The 13,101-nt window shown below is 31.1% G+C and overlaps 2 protein-coding genes across 2 annotated transcripts in view; one reads left to right on the top strand and one right to left on the bottom strand.

The window, feature by feature from the left end:
- The window catches only part of LOC106474877 (protein cereblon-like), a 33,023-nt gene that overhangs the window by 13,791 nt on the left and 6,131 nt on the right, over nt 1–13,101 (bottom strand). The window lies entirely within an intron of this gene.
- On the top strand, nt 1,308–7,585 carry LOC106474878 (dnaJ homolog subfamily B member 9-like). The gene is made up of 4 exons (XM_013935574.2): nt 1,308–1,398; nt 2,446–2,674; nt 3,175–3,549; nt 3,988–7,585. The coding sequence occupies exons 2-4, from the start codon at nt 2,452–2,454 to the stop codon at nt 4,056–4,058; spliced, it is 669 nt and encodes a 222-aa protein (XP_013791028.1). The 5' UTR covers nt 1,308–1,398; nt 2,446–2,451; the 3' UTR covers nt 4,059–7,585.

A 13,101-nucleotide genomic window follows, 5' to 3' on the forward strand; every position in this document is an offset into this window, starting at 1 on the left:
GTTGGAAATCATATAAGACAATCAGATCTATGCTAGTACAAACACAAAATCTGTTGGAAATCATATAGAACAATCAGATCTATGCTAGTACAAACACAAAATCTGTTGGAAATCATATAGAACAATCAGATCCATGCTAGTACAAACACAACATCTGTTGGAAATCCCCATAAAAATTAGATTCATACTATTACAAACACAAAATCTGTTGGGCACCCCAAGATAATCAGATTCATGCAAGGGAGTAAATTCTCTAAATGGCAAAGCATGGCACCCACCTATCATGACAACATCATATTGATACTAGGATACAATAATTTTTTTGTATTCAATAAAAAACTATTGGCTAAATAATAAGAAATAGGTTAGCAAAAAGCCAACCTTCTGAGGATTTTTACCACTAACCATATAGTTTGTTAAAATATCATGATTAAATAGTGAAATTTTTCTAATTATGCTGTTTCAATCCTCTTTAACAGAAAAATAATTCATATTTACAGTCAATTTTTTCATACTCAAGGAAGATACAGGAAACAGGTTACTTCAAGTTCAAAGGTGCACAACGTGACAGTGTGAAACAGTCTATCTAAAATATCCCCCCAAACATTCTGGAACGCTTCTTTCCAAATTCTCGTTTATTATTCTGACCTGATGAAGGTAGACTTTTGTAATGTAGTCACTTTTTTCTACCTTAGCCTCCATTTTTATTAAGGTTCTTCTAACCATTTGGAACCCATTTTTGCCATTGTTTCATCATAAATATTTTACCTAAAATATCAGCTGAGCATTATTATTATTATTAAATAAATAGTTTTCGTTATATGGTTGTTCTCGTTTATGTCATAAAACAGTGTTAGGGTTTTCCAAATTTATGTTGCAAAATCAGTTTACTAGACCAGTTTACTGTTCATTGAACAATACTGGTCTGTATTAGTATTACTTGCACTGTTGCAGTGACACTGACAATATTGCTTAGCGTATTTCTAGTTCTACAAAAAATAAACGCGTTTAGTTTGGTAGGATAAGATGTATCCTTTCTTAGTGTCTTTATTTTGCTGTGTGTATTCTATAAAAATTAGTATCATGCTTAACTAATAAATAATACAGAAAAACTATAAGCCTTGCCTTTATCAGCATCTGAACTATCAGAATCTTCGTCACGATATCCTAACAACGAAATTACCAGTCTATCTCCCTCCATGATAATAATGTTTATCCTAAAGCATTCTGGGAAACGGAAAAGGAAATGTAATACTTGTTACGCTACAACCAATAGCAGTTAGTTTCGTGTCCCGCTATCTGTTTATTGTATCAAAAAAACTAGGACGCAACTGTACACCATGCAGTGTAGTACAAGCGGCAGAAGTGTCAAAAGCAGCGAAGACGGAGTTTTGAATTGTAAGCTTGAATTTTGAATACTTTATTTTTTTCATATTTTGAGCCACTAATTAAACACGTTATAGTGATTTGGGTTTGTTTCATTTCTGCTTAGAATATGTCAGAATACTTAACAGTAAGTTTGAGGGGCATTTTGAATGTGAGAATGTAAAAAAAGGTTTTGTGAAAAGCTGAAAAATTAGTATTTTATGAGGGCGAAAATTCATCACAGTTAAATATAAAATGCAGCTAGTGAGTTACTGAGTTAGTCTTGGAGTATATTTTATTATATCATTTTAGGACTGGTGCTGTAAAAACTTTACACTGTATTCATAATTTAACACTGGTTTATGGGCATGTTCTAAAGTAGTTTTTATTTACATATTTATATTTTAATGTATTTTTGAACTACATCAATAAAACTGTTACATAAATATGAACTGAAGTCATTTTGTTTTCATAATAAGATGTTTAACTTTAAGGTTAGAGTTGTTATAATAAACTACAATTTGTAAAGTATTGTTGTAAAATATATTTTCAAAGTTTTAACTTAAATATTATCTAGACAAGTAAGTTTATAAAAAGTAGTATCGAGATTATGTAGAACGTTCGGGAATGTTAGTGATCATTGAATCGGTTTGTAGTTGGTAGAGTGCCAGCCAAAGTAAAATACTCAGATTAGTGTTACTTATCGTGTACATTCAGTTACTCTGTCGATAAGCCATGAAATTGTACAACTACAAGAAATTCTATTTGCTTTAGTTGCACTATAAGTGATCAAATCCCTTACAGTTAAAAGTAAAAATTACTGTTTACAACTTGAACATTTAGTAACTTTTAAATTTAAGAAAGCGCTAATGTCACAAGTTGAAAATGGGGGTGGGGTGAAGAGTGACAACTAAGTTACTAACAGAAAGAAGAGTAATAATAAGTTTTAGTTATTTTTAATCTTGTTTGAAAGTTGAATAAAAATGACAGTAGGGTTCTGTTGACTGTTTTAGACATCCAACTTAAGAAGTTGCTTTTATAATTTTTATTATATGCTAATTTTTTCTTTCTTTTTTCAAGTCTATAATGTATGTCAACAGACTAGTCACTTTCACTGTCCTATATGGAGCAGTAATACTTGATATCACCTGGGCATTGACAAAAAAGGACTTGTATGAGATACTTGGTATCAAACAAAATGCATCTGAACAAGAGATTAGGAAAGCATTTCGAAGGTTGGCAGCCAAATATCACCCTGATAAAAATAAGAAGGAAAATGCTGAAGAAGTATTTACTGAGATAGTTCAAGGTATTTAATATGTGATATAAGGACCTTTTTGTATTTAATAATACAAAAAAAATCTGATTGGTTAACAATTATATACACTAAGCTTTTGGAAAATGCAGGATCAAAAGAGTAGGAAATTCACAATTCGTGTAACAGCGTAACCTTGGGGTTTTGGGCTCGGGTTAATACAGATATTGTAGTTTGTAATTTTAAGCTCCAGTAACCATTTCTGCAACTTACTACCATCACAACTGTTTTATCATGCATTTTATTTAAGTTATGCCTTTTTACAAAATATTATAACAATAAATAAGTGCTAATTGTTTCTTATGTGAATTTCCCGTTTCTTAGCAAATTGAAAACGAATTCATAATTGAAATAAAATAATTGTTGGAAATGCACTATTTTAAATTCAGGTTTGTAAATATTTTTTTTATAGTATGTTTATAACAAATTACATGTTTTACTTTCAGTGTTTACAAGAATCTGTAAAAGTGTAAGGTATTTACTTTTAATTGCAGCATATGAAATATTGTCTGACCGTGACAAAAAGAAACAGTATGACAAGTTTGGGATGGCTGCTTTTGAAAATGGTGGAGATGATTATGGATCCGAGTCATTTGACTTCTCGGACTTTTTCACTCACTTTGATGCTTTCAATTTTCATAATGGACATGAAAACCACAATCATGAAAGAAATGGCTACAGATTTCAGTTTGGTAGTGGCAAGTCTTTCAACTTTGATGACATATTTACTGACATGCATGCAGAAGAGGAATCATTTAATAGTAATTTTGGAATGTTTGAGGAAATGAATCCCTTTGATAGTAGGGATTCATTATTTGGAGGCAATCAAATCCCAGTTTTCCAAATGCACCCCAACAACAGAAATACAGGTTTGTAAAGAACATTAGGTGATCTCATAATCTTACACAAATTGGGTTAAATGTACTTCATAAACTTAAGATAGTGTTACATTAATGTGTAAAACTTTGGCTAGAATTTGATGTAAAAATAGCAACAGTAAGTGATTGTTTTCCTTCTCTTAAAATGTTACAAGTATCTTGGACAAACTTGTTAGTGTAAAAACAAAACTTAGTTATTTAGGATTATATTTCTGTTGGTTGTATATTACATAATCTTGTTTGTGTACAGACAATAAATGTGGATCCATAGGGCTGTTTAGAACTGTTACTAAAATGAATATCTCTAGTGTAATAATTGGGGTTTGCTAAATATGTGATGGGTAAAGCTAATTAATAGTTTACTAAGGTACTTGCGTAGGAAGTTCTAGGTATGAGTGATATAACAATGTTTTTTTTTCTGTCCTACAGGTGGAGCAAAGTGTCCAACCATCACTCAGAAAATTGGTAACATGATCACCAGCTACACTTGGTGCTCTTGATAGACACAATGGATTAGTCAAAATTAACAGCAAGGTGTAAATATGTAAACTTGTATAATAGGCATAGTAGCTTTTAAATATTGCCTTCTTAATTTAATGGATTTCAGACATAGTGAAAAACTTTATGGTTCTTGTACTCTGCAACCACGTTGACATTCCTCATTAGTTTACTTTAAAATTAATTTCACGTAACTCGAGTCTGTTCTGGATCCATAGTTTTTTAATTATTATTTTTTATGTGAAGTATAGTAAGCCTACCACAACTTCATCAGCTAGCTGGTGTTGCTATTATTATGGAATTGAAACTACACAGTTGGACTGCAAGAAGTATTGTGTATAAATAGTTACTGAAGAAATATAATTAGTTGTAGTCCAGTGAAAAATTTGTTAAAACATAATGTCATGCAGTTTTCATGTACTTCATTGTTAACAACACTTATAGCACATACTTGCTAATGTTTGAATTTAGAACAAAAATTCTTGAATCATTCATACTAGTAAGATTGTGTAAACATAAGTGTGCATATCTTTCGGTAATTACATAATGAATAATAATATCGGAGCATATAAACACTTATTATTATATACATCCTTCATTTGTAATACATTAATTTGTTGTTTGTTAACTGGAGAACCTTGCATTTGTATTGCACAAAAGAAGGATTTGATTATTGTTCAAAGTATTTTTAATAACTGTCAGCTGTTCACTAAAAGGTTTGACTGTTCTTGTTATATCTCTCTCTCTCTCACTCACACACACACACTGGCGTAAAATAAATTTATTCTCTTGGCTTTGTAATAAGTAGCCAAGTAATATAAGCTTAACCACTGCTATGCTTGTCACATCTAGCCTAATCAAGCCCTGGTATTGGGTGAAAGACCTTGTCAACACTGGACAGATGAGACATATTGCTATATTTCTTATAATAAATATAAAAATTCCTTATACAGAGATGTGAAAGAGAAAACAATAATTAACATTCACTTTTTATATTCTCTGAATATACATTAGATGAAAGTCTTGAATTTGAAGACTTTAATATGTTGTCAATAAACATATACTAAGATACTACTGATCTGAACTTGGCAATGGCCAGTAGCAGAAAATGAATTTCTGTAACTTTAACTACGAGAGTGAATTTTAATGTGATTGCACAGATCTCAAAGTTGTCCTTTCTTTATAAAACTGAACTTTTTATTAATCTTTATGTACAGTACAGAAATAAAAATTAATCATCAACAAAGTAAAATTGGACCATATAAACCTCTGCTCTCCATGCTAAGGGTAAAAAAACAACTGAAATTACAATAAAACCTATTATAGCATCATATGAAACTCCATTGCATACAAAACATCTTCTGCACGTGACTTTCATCCACTTGTGTTCAATCATACATTACATTGTTCACTGACAGAAAAAGCCATTTATTTTGGGACATGTAAGCTGTCTTTCCTGCAAGACAATGCAGTTAATTGCCAATTAGTGAATCTAGTTCCCACAAAGATGTAGAATCAGGTAAAATTATATGTATTTAATAGCATGATTTTTTTTGGTGTCCAAACTAAACCGAAATATAATACTAAAGTAAGTAGGTAACATAGAAAGTGCATGGAATGTTTATATACCACATAACCTGTTGCTTCAAGTCTTGAATACCTTCTAAGTTGTAGAGTTAAACAGCAAGAAGTTTTAAAGGATTTTCACATTGTGATGGCTGATCAGAATTATCAGTGAAGCAATGTGTGAATATACTGCTTGAGCATTTCATTCATTGCAAGTATATTACATGTCACTTATCCGTCATATTTTGTGTGGCTTTAAGTGAATACAAACTTTTCCTTGAAGAAATAGTAAACCCCATAAACTAGAATTAATATCATCATTGTGGTCTTTTTAATTAATCTCTGGAAAACTATTTGTCAAACTAAAGTTTACATCTGTAGAAATTTATGCTGTCATCATTGATATATTTAACAAAAGAATGTTTTCTTCAAGATGTAAATATTCATACCAAATTAAAAAGTTTGTCGTTTTTTTAGTGAGGATGTAAACCAATTAAATTTGTAAATAAAACTAAGTTATTGCTTGTGGTATATTCTTCTCTTAAATGTTGTGCTTTATAGAATTTCTGAAAAGTAGGTTTAAAATGTTCATTGATCAAGGATATTTGTAATTGTAAACCTGACTTGATGTTTTCTCCTAATTTCATCATTTCAAAGTGAGTAATAACATGGATAAAAAGTGATTCCTGAGCCAAGTTATGGCTTTATTTTAGATTCCTACTTCTACCAAAAATAGCTGTTTGAACTTATGGATTGTGATTTTAGTCTTTTATATCAGAATGGAAACTTCTGTAACATGTGGTTGTCAACACCTTTATTCTTGACTAAAAATAACTTGTTAAAACTAATATTCTATTATTAGCTTTATTTACATACTGTTATCAAATATCTGTTAAGTGCTGATTTTCTCATACATGGTTCCCATAAGCCAGGGAAACTGGAAAAGTGTATTTTATATTCCCAGACTGGGAAATTTCATTTTACAGACAAAAATCTCATAAAAGTTGGTGAAATTCAGCAATACTTCTATAACTTGGAGGGCAAAAAAATAAATAAAAAATAGACACCTAAAAGATTGTATACAGGTTAATTGTGGAGCATTTAGCATATTTAATACATAAACATTGTTTTATCTACAATAATCATTGATTTAGATGGCAGTTGTAACAAATTACATAAATAGGGTGTAAGAGCTTTGTCTCATATTTCTAAAACTAGGGCATCTATAATCATATTATAACAGTATAAAAACCCTTAACGAACTGTTATTTATGGATAGGATATGTCCATTAAATATGTTAATTTTGCTTTTAAAATTTTTAGTTCAGTAATAAAACAGCCCCCATATCAGGAGTCATCAGAGGATCATGTATATTACATTATTGACATACTTTATGTCCGAACAAAAGGTTTCATTATTTCAGTAAAGTCTGGTGGTTCAAACTACACAGTTTTGATTTCATACATGTAATTAAATTAATTATAAAAAGTAACTTCTCAGTAATTATAAAACAAAATTCATCACTAAACATTTGCTAGTGCACATAACATCATGATGCATAGTACAGCATGGACAAAAGTCATTGACAAATAGAATATCATGAGTTAAGGAAAACTAGTACAAAGTAAATTATGGATGACCAAGGAACTTGGATACAAGTTTTTTAAAAAAGTAATTTGAAAAAATGCTTCAAGATAAAGGTTACTTCTTATCCATTACTTTTTATTGAAAAAGTTGAACTTATGCTAGTGAATATATCATACTTAATACATCAGATATCTCAGTAATGTATTAGTAAACTGACTGTCCAGTAAGAAAAAGTTGAACTTATGCTAGTGAATATATCATACTTAATTAATAATCTATAACTTAATACATCAGATATCTCAGTAATGTATTAGTAAACTGACTGTCCAGTAACAAGCAGTTGAACTTATGCTAGTGAATATATCATACTTAATTAATAATCTATAACTTAGTAATGTATTAGTAAACTGACTGTCAAGTAACAAACAGTTGAACTTATGCTAGTGAATGTATCATACTTAATTAATAATCTATAACTTAATACATCAGATATCTCAGTAATGTATTAGTAAACTGACTGTCAAGTAACAAACAGTTGAACTTATGCTAGTGAATGTATCATACTTAATTAATAATCTATAACTTAATACATCAGATATCTCAGTAATGCATTAGTAAATTGACTGTCCAGTAACAAACAGTTGAACTTATTCTAGTGAATATATCATACTTAATTAAAAATCTATAACTTAATACATCAGATATCTCTGTTACTGGAAAGTCAGTTTACTAATACATTACTAACAAGATGCTACAAGAATAAAGACTGATGGTAAAGGTGATCATGCACAGCTTGACAGAATATGTTAATAGTTTTGTTTTGAAACTGTTCAAATTCAGACAACAGTAAGTTACTAAGATCGGGATATTAATTATTATGGAGATTGTGTAGTGTGATGTTTGAGTACTGGTAATGTGTTAGTGTCTAAATCCAAGAACCATACCAGATGAAAAACGATAATGTGAATAGCAGTTTATATTTTATATAATAAGTAACATTATGTAAAATAGAAAATTAAAAAGTCACACTTGAATGATATATTACTGTCCATAACAAATATGATTGTGTACAGTAACATTTATATTTGTGCCAGTTACTGTAGCCTTTATGAAGTACGATTGTATGCAGTGCTAGCATTGGATGTTCTATCGGCAGGTCTGATTCCATGTACAATTATCATTTAGTTATAATCGGGCAATCTTGTGAACAAACAAAACTTTTAGAGACCCGAAAAAAGTTTCCATAACATGATCATTTGATAAATACGTGGTTGTGTTAATACAAATATTTCAATATAGGTGAACTTGTTGCACACTGTACAGTGAATAATTTCACTAACATATACAATTATTTTATAGATATCGGAAATATGTATTTACTGCAACGTATGGTTAGAAACTGAAAGTTTTGTCGATTTATGCACAGAAGAAAATATTGACCTACGAGAAGCATACTTGTTAAAGTTATTCCATTCTACAACAGTGAAGATGTTAAAGATAAAAATCACAAAACTGAAATCTGTAGTATTGTTTATGCTTTACTACCGTTTTTGTGATTTAAATTAAAAGTGTGATTGGTGTATCCAATCATACTGAAACTTTGCAAGATGACATTCAAACAAGCCATGACCTTTAAAATACAGTCTCTTGTCTTTATTAAACAATGTAATAGTAATGTTTTGCAGTTTCACATTTGCTACAGGTAATAGTTCAGTGACACATAACAGCCATAGATCAAACAGTCAGGTAATTTCATTGTGCCCAAGGTATGGGAACCAATGATAGTGGTTTACTTTATAAGAAACAATATATCTAACACCTGGTCAGTTTGTGGGTATTGTTTCTTACTGAGAAGATCAGATACCTAGGTGAGTTGACAAATTCTGGACACCCCTCTTAAGAGCATGGAATCAAGTCTTAATACAGTGATAGCAAACATGCCTTTCAAAGAAGAATACCCAGGTCCTGCTACCACATGGTCTTTACGAAGATTACCATAAAAATAGCAGGTGAAGTGTATGGTAAAACTAAGGTTATGGTATGGGCTACTAATTATAACACTTGATATCCACTTGCCACAAACATAATATTACTTAGGTTATGGTGTCAATCCTAGTTGTATCATAAAAGAACAAACTTCAGTGAGAAGTAAAGAACATCCAGCTTTTTAAAGCAATATATACACTAGCTCAAGAGTCTGGCAAGAAAACCATCATCACATCATTTGTTATAGTATTATGTAGCTCTTGAAGCGATATGTAGTATATTAAATAAATGATACTAAGGGGATCTACAACTACTTTACCTGTCTTACTGACACTATAGCAACGTTCAGTTTGTCTACACTTACTTTACGTGTGTTACTGACATTAACAACGTTCAGTTTGTCTACAACTACTTTACCTGTGTTACTGACACTATAGCAACGTTCAGTTTGTCTACACTTACTTTACGTGTGTTACTGACATTAACGACGTTCAGTTTGTCTACAACTACTTTACCTGTGTTACTGACACTATAGCAACATTCAGTTTGTGTACACGTACTCTACTTGTGTTACTGACATTAACAACGTTCAGTTTGTCTACAACTACTTTACCTGTCTTACTGACACTATAGCAACATTCAGTTTGTCTACACTTACTTTACGTGTGTTACTGACATTAACAACGTTCAGTTTGTCTACAACTACTTTACCTGTGTTACTATCACTAGCGATGTTCAGAGTGTGTACACTTACTTTACCTGTGTTACTATCACTAGCAACGTTCAGTTTGTGTACACGTACTTTACTTGTGTTACTATCACTAGCAACGTACAGTTTGTGTACACTTACTTTACCTGTGTTACTATCACTAGCAACATTCAGTTTGTGTACATTTACTTTACGTGTGTTACTATCACTAGCGATGTTCAGTTTGTGTACACTTACTTTACGTGTGTTACTATCACTAGCGACATTCAGTTTGTCTACACTTACTTTACGTGTGTTACTGACACTATAGCAACGTTCAGTTTGTCTACACTTACTTTACCTGTGTTACTATCACTAGCGATGTTCAGTTTGTGTACACTTACTTTACGTGTGTTACTGACACTATAGCAATGTTCAGTTTGTCTACACTTACTTTACGTGTGTTACTGACACTATAGCAACATTCAGTTTGTCTACACTTACTTTACCTGTGTTACTATCACTAGCAACATTCAGTTTGTGTACACTTACTTTACGTGTGTTACTATCACTAGCGATGTTCAGTTTGTGTACACTTACTTTACCTGTGTTACTATCACTAGCGATGTTTAGTTTGTGTACACTTACTTTACATGTGTTACTGACATTAACAACGTTCAGTTTGTCTACACTTACTTTACAAATCTTTAGAATTCTGAAACATTCATCTATAGCAGTTTCCGTTATAAATAAACAATGTTGTTCATCGTAAGTATTGTTATCCATTTTATTGTAACAGATAAATTTGGGATGACAGACATAAACACAACACATAATCTTCTCATGACTTCATACAATAATCACTTTCTTTTAGTGTGAGTAACACACGTAAAGTAAGTGTACACAAACTGAGCATTGCTATAGTGTCAGTAACACACGTAAAGTAAGTGTACACAAACTGAACGTTGCTATAGTGTCAGTAACACAGGTAAAGTAAGTGTAGACAAACTGAACATTGCTATAGTGTCAGTAACACAAAATGGATGTACATAAACGTTTTAAATCTTACATCACTTGTAAAGAATTTTTTCCATACTAAAGATCTTCTCCCAATTTCTTTTTGTTCATAATTTGTAAATCTTTACACGTGTGGAGACTCTAAGGCCTTGTGTATTGGTAAAACCAAATGCTATCTACTAGAGCCAATGAACATGTGGGAATTTCCATGAAAACACAAAAAGTTGAGTAACTCCTCTGCTTTCTTTATATGCTAGCATAATGAAGAAACAGAACATAATTAACTTCTCAAGTTTCAATATCCTTTGCAAGGCCAACACTGATGTGGAATTTATTATTAAAGAAACTCCATATCAAACAGCATTTTCCAACATTGAATAACATGCAGTCTTCATTTAAACATTCTTTAATATGCACAGTATTTGTGTTACTCCTCTATTTTCTATGTCTTTTAGTTTCATTAAATTGTGAATGAAGCTACATATTTTAGTAATTTACTTAAGAGTGATGTAATTCTTAATATTTTTTGCTTTAAATACTGAAGATGTGTTATAAACAAACAATGTCGTTCATTAATAGCATTTACAATGATTAAACTCCTAGTAACATATTCACAGTAAGAGTTTTAGTAAAAGCATGGTTTGGTGTGATAATAGGTCAGAGCATTATGGGTGTTTTTTCTGGTCAGCAGCTAAACAGGTGCATTTTGGATAAAACAGCGATTGATAACATCAGTCTTTCCTTTCAACTTGTCACCAGTGTTCTACCTACCCCTAAACCACATACATATATATTCAATAATGATAAATGTACAATAGAATAAGTATCACCATAATTCCTGATGTTATTAATGATGAGAAATCCACTGGTCACCTTAAATATTGATCTACCAAACTAATCCTTCCAACTTTCTTGGCAACTGATTCCTCTAAAAGAAGCTTTAGCAGAATATCTTGTCATTCAGTTCCTGACAAGGGTTCTTGCTCCTGGAACTTGTTACAAACTAATCCTTCCAACTTTCTTGGCAACTGATTCCTCTAAAAGAAGCTTTAGCAGAATATCTTGTCATTCAGTTCCTGACAAGGGTTCTTGCTCCTGGAACTTGTTACAAACTAATCTTCCGCAGCTGAATCTCTATGACTATGGGTAGAATGCTACATGAACGAAACTTGAGAAAGAATATTAAACAAATAAATGTGTGATTCTATAATATAGTGAAATAGTTACCAGTGAGTATGGAAATGACAATGTAATTTGATAAACCCTGACTATGAAATAAAGAACCAAATGATTCCTTACAGAATAGACAAAAGTGTTCAGGTAATACACTGCATGAAGTTTGTGATAATTATCCTTAAAAAAAATTTATCAATGTTGGAATAGAAATATTAGTGGGATTTATGGTTTTTGTCCTTTAGAGGTGATATGACATAATAATGATATAAGAACTGATGTCATCAACTAATGTTTTAACCAAAAATACATATATCCAGATGGTGATCAGTTTTTTATTAGTTCTAGCCTAATGATAACCAGTAATAGCCAATGAATTCTAGGTAGTGACATGAATTTAATTTTGTATTTTCCATTGCAGCTTTTGCCACTTTCATGATAAAAATGTTTTTAGTTACCACAAGCTTTTCTTTAATAACCATACACAAATTCTGATTCATTCCTAGGTAGCTAGATGATGAAGGGATACATTTTTAGTCATATTAGACAATTTATTCAAGTATTAAGTCATAAACATTATTATATTTAAAACGTTCAAATCAAAGTTGCTTCAGTAAAATTTAGTAAATTTTTTTTTATAACAAAGAAAGCATATTTATAGTTTTTTGTAAGAGCACATTATAAGAAGTAGCACATGCTTTAGTTTTTGAACCAAAAATTATTTCACGTATTAACTAGTCATATTTTTAAATCCCAGCTGCAGCCATAACAGATTCTCTTCAATAATCTATAAACATGCTAGATTTGATGTACTTTCCTTGTGTGCATGTGTAGTTTACTGATGTACCAACTTTATTTATCATACACCTGACAGTCATGACACCTGACAGTCATGTTTACCGACATCACATACATTCCTTGTGTGCATGTGTAGTTTACTGTTGTACCAACTTTATTTATCATACACCTGACAGTCATGTTTACTGACATCACATACATTCCTTGTGTGCACGTGTAGTTTACTGAT

This window comes from Limulus polyphemus, unplaced genomic scaffold, assembly GCF_000517525.1.
Source record: "Limulus polyphemus unplaced genomic scaffold, Limulus_polyphemus-2.1.2 Scaffold7805, whole genome shotgun sequence".
Taxonomy (NCBI): Eukaryota; Metazoa; Arthropoda; class Merostomata; order Xiphosura; family Limulidae; genus Limulus; species Limulus polyphemus.

What these genes read in the sequence shown, in the direction of transcription:
- LOC106474878 (XM_013935574.2), top strand. Translation starts at nt 2,452, where the DNA reads ATGTATGTCAACAGACTAGTCACTTTCACTGTCCTATATGGAGCAGTA. An exon ending in ATTTACTGAGATAGTTCAAG is followed by an intron (nt 2,675 to 3,174) that starts GTATTTAATATG and finishes TTTTAATTGCAG; the next exon opens with CATATGAAATATTGTCTGAC. An exon ending in CCCCAACAACAGAAATACAG is followed by an intron (nt 3,550 to 3,987) that starts GTTTGTAAAGAA and finishes TCTGTCCTACAG; the next exon opens with GTGGAGCAAAGTGTCCAACC.